Genomic DNA, 14,711 nt, shown 5'->3' with positions numbered 1-14,711 from the left:
ACAGGGAGACACATCGCCTCTTCCTCCCACTGTCTCAGACTGTCTGCGGGCTGATGTCAGGGTTGCTCCTTCTGAGAGCCAAAATTGTTCCTTTTATTCAGCAGACAAGGATATCACCCACGGCTTCCTCTATCCGCCTGGTTAGTGGAACTCTTTTTTAGAGCAGCAGCTTAGAAAGCCCTCATCAGCTGGATGTGGGCATGTGCCTTAAACATATACTCCCCAACCAGACTACCCGCTGGGGTGAGACTAGCTGCCCAGCGGGCTTCCAGTGGTTGTGGGCTGGACAGAGGCAACACAACAGCTATAATAAAGACTAATAAATTTTGCCATGGGAAACACAACATCAGCTCTAATATGACCCAGATGCTCAGAGAGTTTGGCGGGTTTAAGTTTAACTTTAAAACTGAAGATTCTTTTGAGAGGGATACAAGCATCTAAAAAAGCTTTTTTTTTTCCTGATGACTTCCTAGGCAAACATCTGCACTGAGAACGCAGCTGTGCCTGGGAAAGGAGACCAGGCTGGAGGTCTGGCCTGTCACGGGCACCCTGTGTTTCACAGTTCAGCTGGGGAGTAAGAAGCCATATGAATTTTAAGTATATTTTTAAGAGTGGATCTCTCATATGAACATACAAAAACAACTATAATTTTTCTAAAACTTAAGACATCTCTGCCAGGAAATGTCATTTTCATTAATGTGCCCATGAGATTTTCAATAATTTTGCTTCTGGGAATGAGTTTATTACGGATACTGGCCTTATTGTTTTCTTGAAGCATAATCAAATCTGGGCAATTTAAAGATTCATGATTTTGAGATTCTGATATTTATAGTGGAAAAAAGGCTTCATAGAAATAAGCAGTATATTACTTTAAAACCCATATCTCAGAAAGAGAATAAATAAAATGATACATTTTATTTACATCTGTTGATATATACGTGATTACCAAACTTATGTCAACCTTAGTATAAACCTTGGCAAGTTTCTAAAATCTTATTAATAAAAGTTTTTTTTTCCAAAAGATTATTTATTTGTAATGTGGAACAACAGAGAGAGATGAAAATTAGAGCAAGAGCGAGAGAGAGAGCGCGAGCGAGCGAGAGATCTTCCATCTGTTGATTCACTCCCCAAATGGCTGCAACAATCAGGTCTGGACCAAGCTGAAGCCAAGAACCAAGACCAGGAGCCAGGAGCTCCATCCTGGTCTCCCACATGGATTTTAGGGGCCCAAGCACAACCTTCACTATCCACTGCCTTCCTAGATGCAAAAGCAGGAAGGTGGATTGGAAGCCAAGCAACCTGGACTTGAATCAGCACTCTGATATGTGATTCAGGCATCAAAAATGGTGGTTTAGTCACTGGTGCTGGGGCATAATAGGTTAAGCCTCCACCTGCAGCTCCAGCATCCCATATTGGCACCAGTTCACTTCCTGACTGCTCTTCTTCCAATCCATTTCTCTGCTTATGACCTGAGAAAGTAGTAGAAGATGGTCCAAGTGCTTGGGACTCTGCATCCCTGTGGGAGACCTGGAAGAAGTTCCTGGGTCCTGGCTTCAGATCTGCTCAGCTCCAGCCATTACAGCTATTTGGGGAGTGAACCAGCAGATGAAAGACTCTCTCTCTCTCTCTCTCCCTCTCTCTCTCTCTCTCTCCCTCTTTCTGTCTGTCACTCAACCACTCAAATAAAAAAATAAATTTTTTTTAAAAAAAAGATGATTTAACCTGCTGTGCCACAATGTCAGCCCTATTAATAAAAGTTTTTAAATTGGCATATAACTTTGTATCCATTAAGTTATGATATTGATTGACATATAATTATTTAGCTTGACAAAGAAATGGAATTAATAACTAAATGACCTGTCTCAAAAAATATTATGTCTAGGAGCCAGGGCCATGGCTCACTTGGCTGATCTCCACCTGTGGTGCTGGCATCCCATATGGGCACCAGTTCTAGTCCTGGTTGCTCCTCTTCCAGTCCAGCTCTCTGCCGTGGCCGGGGATGGCAGTGGAGGATGGCCCAAGTCCTTGGGCCCCTGCACCCAAATGGGAGACCAGGAGGAAGCTCCTGGCTCCTGGCTTCAGATCAGCGCAGCGTGCTGGCTGTAGCAGCCATTTTGGGGGGTGAACCAACTGAAGGAAGACCTTTCTCTCTGTCTCTCTCTCACTGTCTATAACTCTACCTGTCAAAGAAAAAAATTTTAAAAATATTATGTCTAAAATAATGCTCCCTCTACTTTATACTATAAATTCTATTTGTTGGAAATATAAATTTTAATAGAAGTGATTTTTTATTTTTCGCTGAAACAGAGATAATGTTAGGTTGATTATCTTTTCACATTTCAGGTCTTGGTTTAAAAATTAGAAAAGGTTTTGGGGATCTGAATGCTGTGACTACCATGTGAAATCTCTTGTCTCTCCTCACCTTTTGATGCCTACTCACTGGCTTCTTGTTTCAGTTTCAGTTACGAGACCCAAATATAGTTTTTTTTTTTTTTTTAAGATTTATGTATTATATTTGAAAGATTTACAGAGAGAGAAGGAGAGGCAGAGAGAGCTGCTGGTTCACTCCCAATTGGTCGCAATAGCCATGCTGCATCAACCCAAAGCCAGGTGCCAGGAGCTTTTTCCAGGTCTCCCACATGGGTGCAGGGGCCCAAGGACTTGGGCCGTCTTCCACTGCTTTCCCAGGCACATTAGCAGAGAGCTGGATAGGGAGTGGAGCAGCCGGGACTCAAACCGGCGCCCATATGGGATGCTGGCAGTACAGGCAGCACTTTACCCACTACACCACAGCGCCAGCCCCCCAAATATAGTTCAAATATGGAAAGTATTACAATGGATACCTCCAAGTGGAATTATGCAGCATTTGTCTTTCTGTGACTGGATTGTTATCATTTTTCTTAACATAATGTCCTGAAAGTCCATCCATGCTGTGAAGTAGTGCATAATCTAAAATAGCCAAATTCCCAGCATCAAAGAATAGAATTCTGGTTGCCAGGGGCTGGAAGAGGGGGAGATGGGGACTTACTAATCAATGGGTGTGAAGTTGCAGCCAGCGAGATGGATCAGCTCTACAGATCGGCTGTACAGCAGTGTACCTTGCTATGATTTGAATATGGTTTGTCCCTCATGAGTTCAGGTGCTGAAGGCAATATTAAGAGGTGGTGGAACCCTCAAAAGTAAAAGGAGGGGCTGGCGCTGTGACTCACTATGACATAGCGGTAAAGCCGCCACCTGCAGTGCTGGCATCCCATAAGGTTGCCAGTTCAAGTCCTGGCTGCTCCTCTTCTGATCCAGCTCTCTGCTATGGTCTGGAAAAGAAGTAAAAGATGGCTCAAGTGTTTGGGCCTCTGCACCCACGTGGGAGACCTGGAGGAAACTCCTGGCTCCTGGCTTCAGATGGATGCAGCTTCGTCCATTGCAGCCATTGGGGGCGTGAACCAGCAGATGGAAGACTTCTCTCTCTGCCTCTGCCTCTCTTTCAAATAAATAAGTAATAAGAAATATTTTTAAAAAAGTAAAAGGTAATTAGGTCTCTGGGCACTGGGCTTGGAAGGGATTAACAGTGGACTCCAAGACTGGGTTAATTCTTTCGAGAGTAAATTGTTATGAAAACAGCAAGACTGTCCCCTGTCTGGCCTCTGGCTTCCTGTCTCCCTGTGTGATCTCTTCTGTACACAGGCATTTCCCTTTGTGGTTCTCTGCCATGTTGTAGCAGAGTCAAGGGGCTCTCACCAAAGGCCAAACAGATGGGGCTGCCTGATCTTGGAATTTCAGCCTCCAAAACTGTGCACTAAATAAATCTCTTATTTATGAAGTACCTGGCTTCAAATATTTTGTTAAAGCAATAGGAATTAGGAGAACGCATGCCAACATATTGGCTCTAGGCCAACAACACTGTGTTCCACTTAAAAATTTGTTAAGTGGGTAGGTCTCCTGTTAAGTGTTCTGATGAGGAAAAATAAAGCGAAATGAAAAAAAGGGGGATTATAATAAACATTAGTGCTTTGCAGCTTTTAATCCTCACCATAACGGTATGAGATGGTTGCCATGAAATTTACATAGAGCCCTCTGCTCAAGCGTGAAGCTTTGAGCAGAGGAGCCAGAGGCTAAACCTGGTGGTCCCCTGAACACACGCTCTTAGCACTCGTTCCACCGGAGGGCCTACTCCTGAGTCCTGAGCACCAGCCACCTACGGTATTGCCACTGTCTCCAAGCAGTAAAAACTAACTTCCTTAAGAATGTTTTGTCTCTAAAAGACTTGACTTTAACAATAGCATGACTATTTTGCCTACAACTGATAACTTTGTGTCCAATAATAAATTATCGGAAACTATGGACTTAAAGTAGCAGAAATATGTTGTTGTCTCACTTCTGCCGGATGGAGGTCTGAACTCCAGGTGCTGTTGCCTGGGCTGTGTTCCTCCTGTAGGTGCTGAAGAAGACTCTTACTTGCCTCTTCCAGTTTCCAGTGGCTGCAGGCATCACTTGGCTTGTAGTTGTTGTCACTCTAGTTTCTGCCTCCATCTTCCTGTGGCTTTCTTCCTTATGTCTCTTCTCCTCTCACATCTTCCCCCTCCTGATAAAGACATTAATTATTGGATTTAGATCCCACCCTTAATCCATTATACTCTCATCTAGAGACCCTTGTCTGTATCTGCAAAAAACCTATTACCAGATCTTGTAAAGTTAAAAGGTAATTAAAATTAAAAGGGGGAAATTATGATTTGAATGTATCTATTTTGAGGTCATAATTCAACCCACTCCAAGAATCAAAAGCATAAAACCACCCACATTATTGATGACCTCTTCTAGAAAGTCCCCAGTATTTCTGTGTTTTGACTTTTGATAATTTTATGCTAATTTGTAAAGCCAGTGAGCCTATTTTTTGTTATCACTAAATGTAGTAAAATCTATTTGTTTTTCAGGAAACAACCGAACTTCTCAGAGTCAATATGATGCCTTAATTACAAGTAATGTTGTCCCTATGTATGAAGAATTCAAAAGTAAGTATGTATTTAGATTATTAACTTTAAAATGCATAAGTGAGCACTGATCTTACATACTAAACACATCTTTTACTGTGATTAGTTCATGATATTGAGTCATTTTCTTTGAAGGTTTTTAAATATAGGTACAAGAAAGCTCTCTGACACACATTTTTTTCAAATTCAACTTTGAGTAACTTGTTGCTAGAATATTGATAGTTTTTAACTTTGAATTTTTAACATTATTTTGAAAGTCAGAGTCTCAAAGAGAGAGAGAGAGAGAGAGGGGCCGGCATTGTGGTACAGTGTGTTAACACCCTGGCCTGAGTGCCAGCATCCCAAGTGGGCACCGGTTCTAGTCCCCGGGTGCTCCTCTTCCAGTCCTGCTCTCTGCTATGGCCTGGGAAAGCAAGAGAAGATGGCCCAAGTCCTTGGGCCCCTGCACCCATGTGGGAGGTCCATAAGAAGCTCCTGGCTCCAGGCTTCGGATCGGTGCAGCTCCGGCCATTGCGGCTCACTGGGGAGTGAACCAGCGGATGGAAGACCTTTCTCTCTCTCTGCCTTTCCTCTCTTTGTGTAACTCTGACTGTCAAGTAAAAAATAAATAAATCTTAAAAAAAAAAAAGAGAGAGAGAGAGAAAGAGAGATTTTCCATCTGCTGGTTTGCTCACTAGTTAGCTGCAACTGCTGGGGCTGGGCCAGGCCCAAGCCAGGAGCTGGGAGCTTCATCCAAGTCTCCCACATGGGTGGCAGGGGCCAAAACACTTGGGTCTTCTACTGCTTTTCTCAGACCATGAGCAGGAGGGACACAAACCAGTGCCTATAGAATTTAATTGTAAAGAGCTACTCACAAAGTTAGTTCTACAGATACTCAAGTAAATGAACTATAGATATTTGTTCTCAGAATAATAATCAATAAGGCAGCATGTGTGTTCTGACCATTTTTAACCCTCACTGTCCCAAAAGCAACTCAGCCCAAGCAAGGAATTTGAAGACATATTTGACTGTAATTTAGGACTGCAGCTAAAGCAACAAAATCAATCATAAATATTGCAGTTCATTTTTGTTGAAAGGTCTGTTTTGTAGAATTGTCCAATCAGCACTGATAATTATGAAGCAGAATTTGATGCTATTTAAATGTATCTGTCTATAATTGAATATATTTCTATGTTCCATAGAGGTAGATATTTTAAAGCCTTATTCTTTTATTTTTAGAAATGTGGGACTACTTCCACAATGTGCTTCTTATAAAATATGCCATGGAAAGAAATGGAGTAAATGTTGTCAGTGGGCCAGTGTTTGATTATAATTATGATGGTCATTTTGATGCCCCAAATGAAATTACAGAGTAAGTATTTTTTTCTTTTTAAAAGAAATATTTATTGATTGATTTGGTAGGCAGAGTTACAGAGAGAGAGAGAGAGAGAGAGAGAGAGAAGGTCTTCCATCTTCTGGCTCACTCCACAGATGGAAACAATGGCCAGCAAAGGCAGGAGCCAGGAACTTCACCAAGGTCTCCCATGTGTGTGGCAGGGGCCCAGACCGTTGGCCATCTTCAGCAGCTTTCCCAAGGCTATTATCAGGGAGCTGGATCAGAAGTGGAGCAGCCAGGACAAGAACTGGCACACCTAAAGGATACTGTGTTGCAGGCAGTGACTTTGCCTACTATGCCACAATGCCTGCCCCAGAGTAATTAAAAAAAAAAAAATCATTCTCCGATTCTTATCTTGTTTAGACAAGGTCATAGTCAAAGTGGAGGTTCTGTCCTCCCTTCAGAGAAAGGTACCTCCTTCTTTGAAGACCTGTTCTTTCCACTGAGATCTCACTCACAGAGATCTTTTGCCAGAGTGTCTTGGCTTTCCATGCCTGAAATACTCTCATGGGCTTTTCAGCCAGATCCGAATGCCTTTAGGGCTGATTCTGAGGCCAGAGTGCTATTTAGGACATCTGCCATTCTATGAGTCTGCTGAGTATCTCACTTCCTACGTTGGATCACTCTCCCCTTTATTTATTCTATCGGTTAGTGTTAGCAGGTACTAGACTTGTTTATGTGCTCCCTTTGACTCTTAGTCCTTTCATTATGATCAATCGTGAACTGAAATTGATCACTTGGACTAGTGAAATGGCATTGGTACATGCCACCTTGATGGGATTAAATTGGAGTCCCCTGGTATGTTTCTAACTCTACCATTTGGGGCAAGTCAGCTTGAGCATGTCCCAAATTATATATCTCTTCCCTCTCTTATTCCTACTCTTATGTTTAACAGGGATCACATTTCAGTTAAATTTCAACACTTAAGAATAACTGTGTATTAATTACAGAATTAAACCAGTCATATTAACTCAGAGGGCTTCCATAGCCTTGGAAACTCATGACTGGAGCATAGGGAGATTACTGATGCCATAGACAGGAGTGTCAATTGGTAAAGTCAACAACAGGAGTCACTGTGCACTTACTCCTCATGTAGGATCTCTGTCCTTAATGTGCTGTGCATTGAGATTTAATGCTATAACGAGTACTCAAACAATATATTTCACTTCGTGTTTCTATGGGGGTGCAAACTGTTGAAATCTTTACTTAATGCATAGTAAACTGATCTTCTGTAAAAAAAAAAAAAAAAAGAAAAGAAACTATCAACTCCCAACTTGACTCTCACTGGGATTAAACATGACAATAGGTCTGATCTGATTTCATCATCATTTAAAAAAAATCATCTATTATTTTTCACTTTATGTTTCTGTGTGGGAGCAAACTGTTGAAATCCTTACTTAGTGTATACTAAGCTGATCTTCTGTATATTAAGATAATCGAAAATGAATCTTGATGTGAATGGAAGGGGAGAGGGAGTGGGAAAGGGGAGGGTTGTGGGTGGGAGGGACGGTATGGGGGGGAAGCCATTGTAATCCATAATTCGTACTTTGGAAATTTATATTCATTAAATAAAAGTTTAAAAAAAATCAGCAATAGCATATCATGAATAGAAAACCCAAGATTTTAGATAAAAGTCAGCATTCTAAATGTTATATATTTATACGGGTTGCTAAGAATTAGTTTTGAAGGCAACACACACTAATAGAGTATTTTGGAGAGAACTTTCTCTCATGATGTCTATTTTTTTTTTGATAAAAGTGTAGGAAGAACCAAACTAAACAATTGCAATGGCTAAGCCTAGATTACATAAAGCAATGATTGCTACCTATATTTTCTGATAGAGTAACATCACTCTGTGGCATAGTAGGTTAAGCCTCCGCCAGCTGCACTGCATCCCATATGGGTGCTAGTTTGAATCCCAGCTACTCCACTTCCAATCCAGCTCCCAGCTAATGTGTCTGAGAAAGCAGCCAAAGATGGCCCAAGTACCCATATGGGAGACCCGGAAGAAACCCCTGGCTCCTGACTTCTGGCTGCTGCCTGGCCCAGTCCCGGCCATTGCCGCCATCTGGAGAGGGAACCAAGGGTGGACTCTCTCTCCCCTCTTTCTCTACTTTCTCTCTGTATTTTTGCCTTACAAATAAATAAAAAATAAATACATCTTTTTAAAAAGGTAACATTTATGACAACTGAATGTGTGGCCTTTCTCTATGTTTTTTTCACTTTGCCCTCATTTCAGTGTTAATTGAGCCCACCTCTCATCACAGAGCCATCCTAACTTTGCTACGGACTAGGTAGTTTTATCAGCACTTACATATACATAGTCCACAAAGCAACTGTTAGCTTCTGATAGGACTTAGCAATGAGGAATAGGAGGCACAGAGAGGTCAAGTGATTTGTCTAAATTCAACAGCTGATAAGAGGTAAAGCCAGAATATGAGCCAGACAGTCTGGCTCTGGGCCCAGGTTTTAAATCAGAGTAATATGTTACTACTTACAGCAGCTGAGATGCCTTTTAGTGGGCTTAGACTCATACTTATTCTTATGTACTCTTAGTGCTTTCGAAAAGCATTTTCAAGTTTGTTATCTGAAACCAAAGCACTGTCCTGTCAGTTGGATTTATCCCCATGTTTACACTATGAAGTTGAAAGCACAGGATGGCCTTCTTGAAAAAGTGGAGGAAACTCAGTCCGCCTCACAATGTTAGAGGGTTAAGTGCAAGTCCAAACATCTCGTGGAAGCGCACAGCTGGAGTTGGAATTTGGCTCCTTCATTCTCAGCTTCTGCTCTGTTAGAAAGCAACACTGTGACATTTAATGCCAGGAACAGTAGGAAACGCAGGAGGCAGAATACCCAGCTCTCTTCCTGGTGTTCTACCGTCTTCCTACAGTATCAGCGAGATGAAGCTTGGACGTTCAGTATGAATCTCGGTTCTGGATGCTTGAAGTAAAAACATATGTAGGACTCTGTACTTTCTATTCATTACTTTCTTCTGCTCTGTTTTACCTTGACATCTTGTAAAACTACGGAAAAGGCCTTTGTAACCTTTAGAAGCCAAAGTACAGTAACACGAAGCTTTTTGGATTGTGTTTAGTTACATAGCCAACACCAGTGTTCCCATCCCAACACACTACTTTGTGGTGCTGACAAGCTGCACGAACAAGAACAACCCAGCCGAAAACTGCCCCGAGCCGCTGGATGTCCTCCCTTTCATCATCCCGCACCGACCCACCAACGTGGAGAGCTGCCCTGTAAGTCTGCCCGTGGGAGAGGCTGGGGCCAGAGAAAACGGGGAGTGTTGGGGCTCCTGAAAGAGAGGTTCTCACTTAAAGATATGTTTTGTGGGTAGAGTCGTCACAAAAATGACCCGTTTTCAACTGTTTCCTTAGACTATTGTTCTCTATGTGGTTAATGTCTGTTGAAACGTGCACCTGCATGCATGGTTCTTTTCTCCAGGAAATCAGGGTTTTAAAGTTCTTTACACAGAGGTTCTAGGTATGGCACGATTGTGACGGGTGTGCAAGGAAGAAAACTGGAACTCCATCTTCTCCTGCTTTCCCAGGCACATTAGCAAGGAGGGCGTTTGGAAGCAGAGCTGCCGAGACTCAAATTGGCGCTCCAATATAGGATGCCAGTGTCACAGGCTGTGGCTTAACCCCTGAATCACAACACAGGCCCCAATCCTATTCTTTTCCATCTTCTAAAAATTCCGCTTGTACTCCAGAAAAAAGTGCAGAAGCCTTCCTTGTCATCCAAATTCAAAGTGATCTCCCCCCAATTAATGGGGCATCATCTCTGTTGAATAGGCTATCATCACTAATGAATTGGACATTACTCGAGATTTGGATGAATTTTCAGTATAATACTATAAGGATAATTACAATAAGTATAAACATAATGTATAAATAAAACATATACATATATACAATATATATACATATATACAATAAATATAAATAAAATACCATAAAGGTAATTACAAAACATACTATAATGAGCATGAAGTGAACTTAAATCAAACAACTATGAGAGAGACTGAGAAGTTAATAAAATGTGAATGTCAATTAGCTACGTGGAAGAGGAGGGTATGGTGAGAAAGAGTCGAAGGTGACTGCAAACTTAGGCAAGGTTTGCTAGGAAATGTGCCAGACAATCTGTTGTTTTGGAAAGGATGAATTTTCTCTTAGTGGTCTTCACTTTGAGAGACTAGTTAAATATTTAAGAAGATTAAGAATAACAATACAGAATAGATTTTAAATGTTTTTTTACAAAGTTTATTTTTATTTCACAGGCAGAGGGACTGAGCAGGATAGGAAGGGAGAGAGAGAGAGAGAGAGAGTGAGAAAGAGAGAGAGAGAGAGAAATCCTCGATTCACTGACTCATTTTCCAAATGCCACAATAGCAAGTGCTAGGAGCCGGGAACTGCATCAGGGTCTCACACATGGGTGACAGGAGTCCAAATACTTGAGCTATCACCTGTTTTACAAAAATTTACCTCCCCTGGTGAAGTTGTTGTGAGGACTAAATGACATAATTCCTGTAATACCCTTAGATTGCCCAATATATAATAAGTGGGTGGTGGCTGTTGTAACAGAGTCAGATCTTACAAGGGAGCTACAATCTAAAGTCTGCATAAAATAAAACCAATCCCTTGATTCAAATCACTGAGAAGGGATGGTACTAGCAGTAGAATAGATAATTGTGTTGAAAGCACCCAATGCAATAGTTGACTAACATTAAGGGTCACCTTGAATGACAACTCTGCACTTTTAAATCTTGTCACCAGAGTATAGAAGGACTCTCTCTATAAGAGGCGCAAGGGAATGCCGAGCAATCGTAGGAATGCTACACCCAAAATTCCACTTCACAGTAGATACATGCTTTCTTATGTTTTATTTCTGCATCCACATTCCTTTCATTTTTCCCTCGCTCCTCTTCCTTTTTCTTTTTTAACTCAGTGTTGCATTGTTAAATTTCTTTCAGATCATTGATAATGTAGCCATGTTTTTATGTAATTACCATTAATGCAAATGACTCAACAGATAATGGAAACACAGATATGGAACTTGGAAGATAAGTCAGAATTGTAGATGTAGATTTGGTAATAAATCAAGAAAGTGAAATGAAATTGCCAAGGGCGACAGAAGAGAAAGGAGGACCTTTGACTAAATTCAGGGAAATGTCTGTGCTTCTAGTATGGAAAGAAGTAGTCAGTTAAGGAAACAGAAGGTGTCACCAAACTAGGAAGCAGTAGTGAGTAGGGCCATGGATGAGAAAGGGGGAACTTTCAGAAGTCTGGGCTGACCAACTAAGTGAGAGGTCTGCAGAAAACCCAGCCAGTTAGGTCATCCTGGACAAAGCGGCTGCATTCCTGTAGCAGGAACAACACTCAGACTGAGTGGCTAAGGAGAGTGAACAGAGAAGTGGTTCAGGAGGAAAATACTGACACAGATATCGCCTCAAACAACAACAAAGTCAGGTGTATTTGAGAGTGTTTCTGTAACACGTCTAATATATTTGTATACATAATCAAATTATATATTTACATAGGGCTCATAAAAACTATATACAAGGGCACTCCAAAAAGCTTGTGGAAAAATGACATTAAAATGTTTATTTTGGTTTTAAAATGCTTGGAAATACATGCATAGTTTTACATAATATACATTTTCCATGAACTTTATGAGAGCCCTTTGTATATGCAAGGCTACTGTCTATTCAGGCATACTGGTACAGCTGGAATGTTGCTGGGTAGATACCAGGTAAGCCAAAAATGTGTGTGTGTGTGTGAGAGAGAGAGAGAGAGAGAGAGAGAGAGAGAGAGGCATACAAGCTAAGCAGGAGAAAATTTTATGGAAAAGAGTGATCAAAGATATTAGATGCTGGTGAAATGTACAATAACAAAGGCAAGGAATAAAGACTGAGTTAGAGTCTCATTGGAAGAATAAACTCAGATTAGCCCACTTGTGTTTATTATTTTTAGAAAAAACTAAGTAGTATCACTAATCTCACACACAGAAAATATATCAGTAATTAGGAACAAAAAGTAATTTCCTCTTATCCTTCCTTGGCTTCAGATAGTGACTGCCTGTTTTGCGCTTGCATACTTAAACGAGCAAACCCCTGTGATGAAGCCAAATGCAAGTTAATAAATCATATTCACCAGGCCGGCGCCGTGGCTCACTAGGCTAATCCTCTGCCTTGGGGCACTGGCTCACTAGGTTCTAGTCCCGGTCGGGGCGCCAGATTCTGTCCCGGTTGCCCCTCTTCCAGGCCAGCCCTCTGCTGTGGCCAGGGAGTGCAGTGGAGGATGGCCCAAGTACTTGGGCCCTGCACCCCATGGGAGACCAGGAGAAGTACCTGGCTCCTGCCATCAGATCAGCGCAGTGCGCCAGCCGCGGCGGCCATTGGAGGGTGAACCAATGGCAAAGGAAGACCTTTCTCTCTGTCTCTCTCTCTCACTGTCCACTCTGCCTGTAAAAAAAAAAAAAATCATATTCATCTATTAAAGCAAATTTTGGAACTTTCTTATTTGGGTACAAATGGACTGAAATTTAGCAATATCAGAAAACTAGTAAACAAAGCAGAAAGAAAGTCATAGAAACCCATGGTTCTAAATGATTGAACTTTTATATAGAGAAAGCTTGTTAAAAGTCAAATGTCCAAGAACTAGCTGAACAGATGTTCAGCTATAATATGAGTAATAGGTTAAAAAATGTAAGCAGGCATGAAACTACCAGCTCCCACCCCTGGCTTGCAAAGGTGGGGCAATGGGATTTCTCCTCCAGGGCCTGAGGAAGTGTAATTGGCACAGACACCTGAGGAGTGCTAGCTCTGATATCCACCAAAGTAAAACTTGCACGTACTCCATGGCCTAGCAATTTCAATACATAAGCTAGAAATTCACACTGATAAACACAGTGCCAGGTTACTCATTTCAGTATTGTTCATAACAGCAAAAATCCTATCAATATGGTAATTAAAATTATGCTATGTTTAAACGAGGGAATATCACAAACCACAGCTAAAAATAAATCACTTAACTACATCCAGACATATCACTGTGGTTATGAACATAAAACTGAGTCAACAAATAATTGAAAAAGGTCGCTTACAACATAATATCATTTATATAAATGTGACAACTTATACATCAATACCATCTTTTACATATTGATGTGTTTGTTGCAAGAGTTTAAAAAACATTCTGGATTCCCACTTACAATAATGTTTAGCTCTGAACTAAAGCATACTGGGGACTTCACTTCACCTCTAATATTCTATTTCTGTACAACAAACCCTTCATGATTCCATGGTGGTGTGGCCTGTGTTTGTTATATCAGATATTTTTGAGTTTTTTTGATAAGCAACAAAATTTAGCTGTATCAAAGAAAGATTTAACGCAACAAAATCACAAGAAAAAAGACAGCTTTTAAGCAACAAAATATATTTTTGTTAATGAAAGATCATTCCCTGTGGAAAATAGTCTTGTGCTTCTCTTTTTCAGGAAAACAAAACAGAGGATCTCTGGGTTGAAGAAAGATTTAAAGCACACATCGCCAGAGTACGTGATGTCGAACTTCTTACTGGGCTGGATTTTTATCAGGAAAAAGCACAGCCTGTCTCTGAAATTTTGCAACTGAAGACATACTTACCCACATTTGAAACCGTCATTTAAGTCAATGTGTAAAGCAATGATGCCAAATCTAGATGATTTTTTTCTGCTGGAGAATCATAAAATAAAGTGTTCTATTTTTCCTTAATTTTTCTAAACGTCATGTTGCCTAATTGTCATCTTCTCCCCTTTCATTTCCAGGAACGTGTGTGGTTTTAAAGTTCTAGTTATTTTACACAGAGTTTGTGTGCATACTTGGCTGTCTGTGCCCTCCTGGTTATGTTTATTATCCTATACATCACCTCTGACTATATTTTTGAACTCAACATTATCTAAACACAAGGCAAAAGTTGAGAATTGACTCAGTTCTACAACAGTTTTATCATAAAGCCTTATACTTTCAATTAGAAAATATTTATTAGAATAAAAAATGCACGTAACTTTCATTCAGAAATTTTGTCTGTGAAAACTTTCCCAACAGATGTACTTTGTACAAATACACGAAACTATCATCTTTTATTGTAGCCAACACCATAAGACAACCCAAAAGAGTAGCTAAACAAATTAGAGAATTTGTTTAAACAAACTCTGGGATCTTATTCCACTCTCTAAAGACGGAAGTAGATCTACATATTGTATGTGTGGCTGTAGCTAAACGTAAGAGCAGTGCTTGGACAACAGTGTGAGTAGTGTGTGGTTCTTCTTCAGGAGTTGGCACACTTTTCCACAAAGGGC

The 14,711-nt window shown here is 40.8% G+C and overlaps 1 protein-coding gene across 2 annotated transcripts in view; it reads left to right on the top strand.

Annotated features, from left to right (window-relative positions):
- Positions 1-14,124, top strand: part of ENPP3 (ectonucleotide pyrophosphatase/phosphodiesterase 3) — a 105,937-nt gene extending 91,813 nt beyond the window's left edge. For both annotated transcript variants that reach the window (XM_070074616.2, XM_008263526.5), the window contains 5 exons: positions 5-140; positions 4,929-5,006; positions 6,204-6,336; positions 9,455-9,611; positions 13,869-14,124. In XM_070074616.2, coding sequence (XP_069930717.2) covers positions 5-140; positions 4,929-5,006; positions 6,204-6,336; positions 9,455-9,611; positions 13,869-14,039 — 675 coding nt within the window. In that variant the 3' untranslated portion in view covers positions 14,040-14,124. The remainder of the gene's footprint in view (positions 1-4; positions 141-4,928; positions 5,007-6,203; positions 6,337-9,454; positions 9,612-13,868) is intronic.
- Positions 14,125-14,711: the final 587 nt, after the last annotated feature.

The sequence above is a fragment of the Oryctolagus cuniculus genome, chromosome 5 (assembly GCF_051225735.1).
Source record: "Oryctolagus cuniculus isolate XC-2025 breed Fujian yellow rabbit chromosome 5, ASM5122573v1, whole genome shotgun sequence".
In the NCBI taxonomy this organism is placed as follows: domain Eukaryota; kingdom Metazoa; phylum Chordata; class Mammalia; order Lagomorpha; family Leporidae; genus Oryctolagus; species Oryctolagus cuniculus.
The sequence above is the reverse complement of the archived record's forward strand: the minus strand, read 5'-3'. Positions and strand labels throughout refer to the sequence as shown.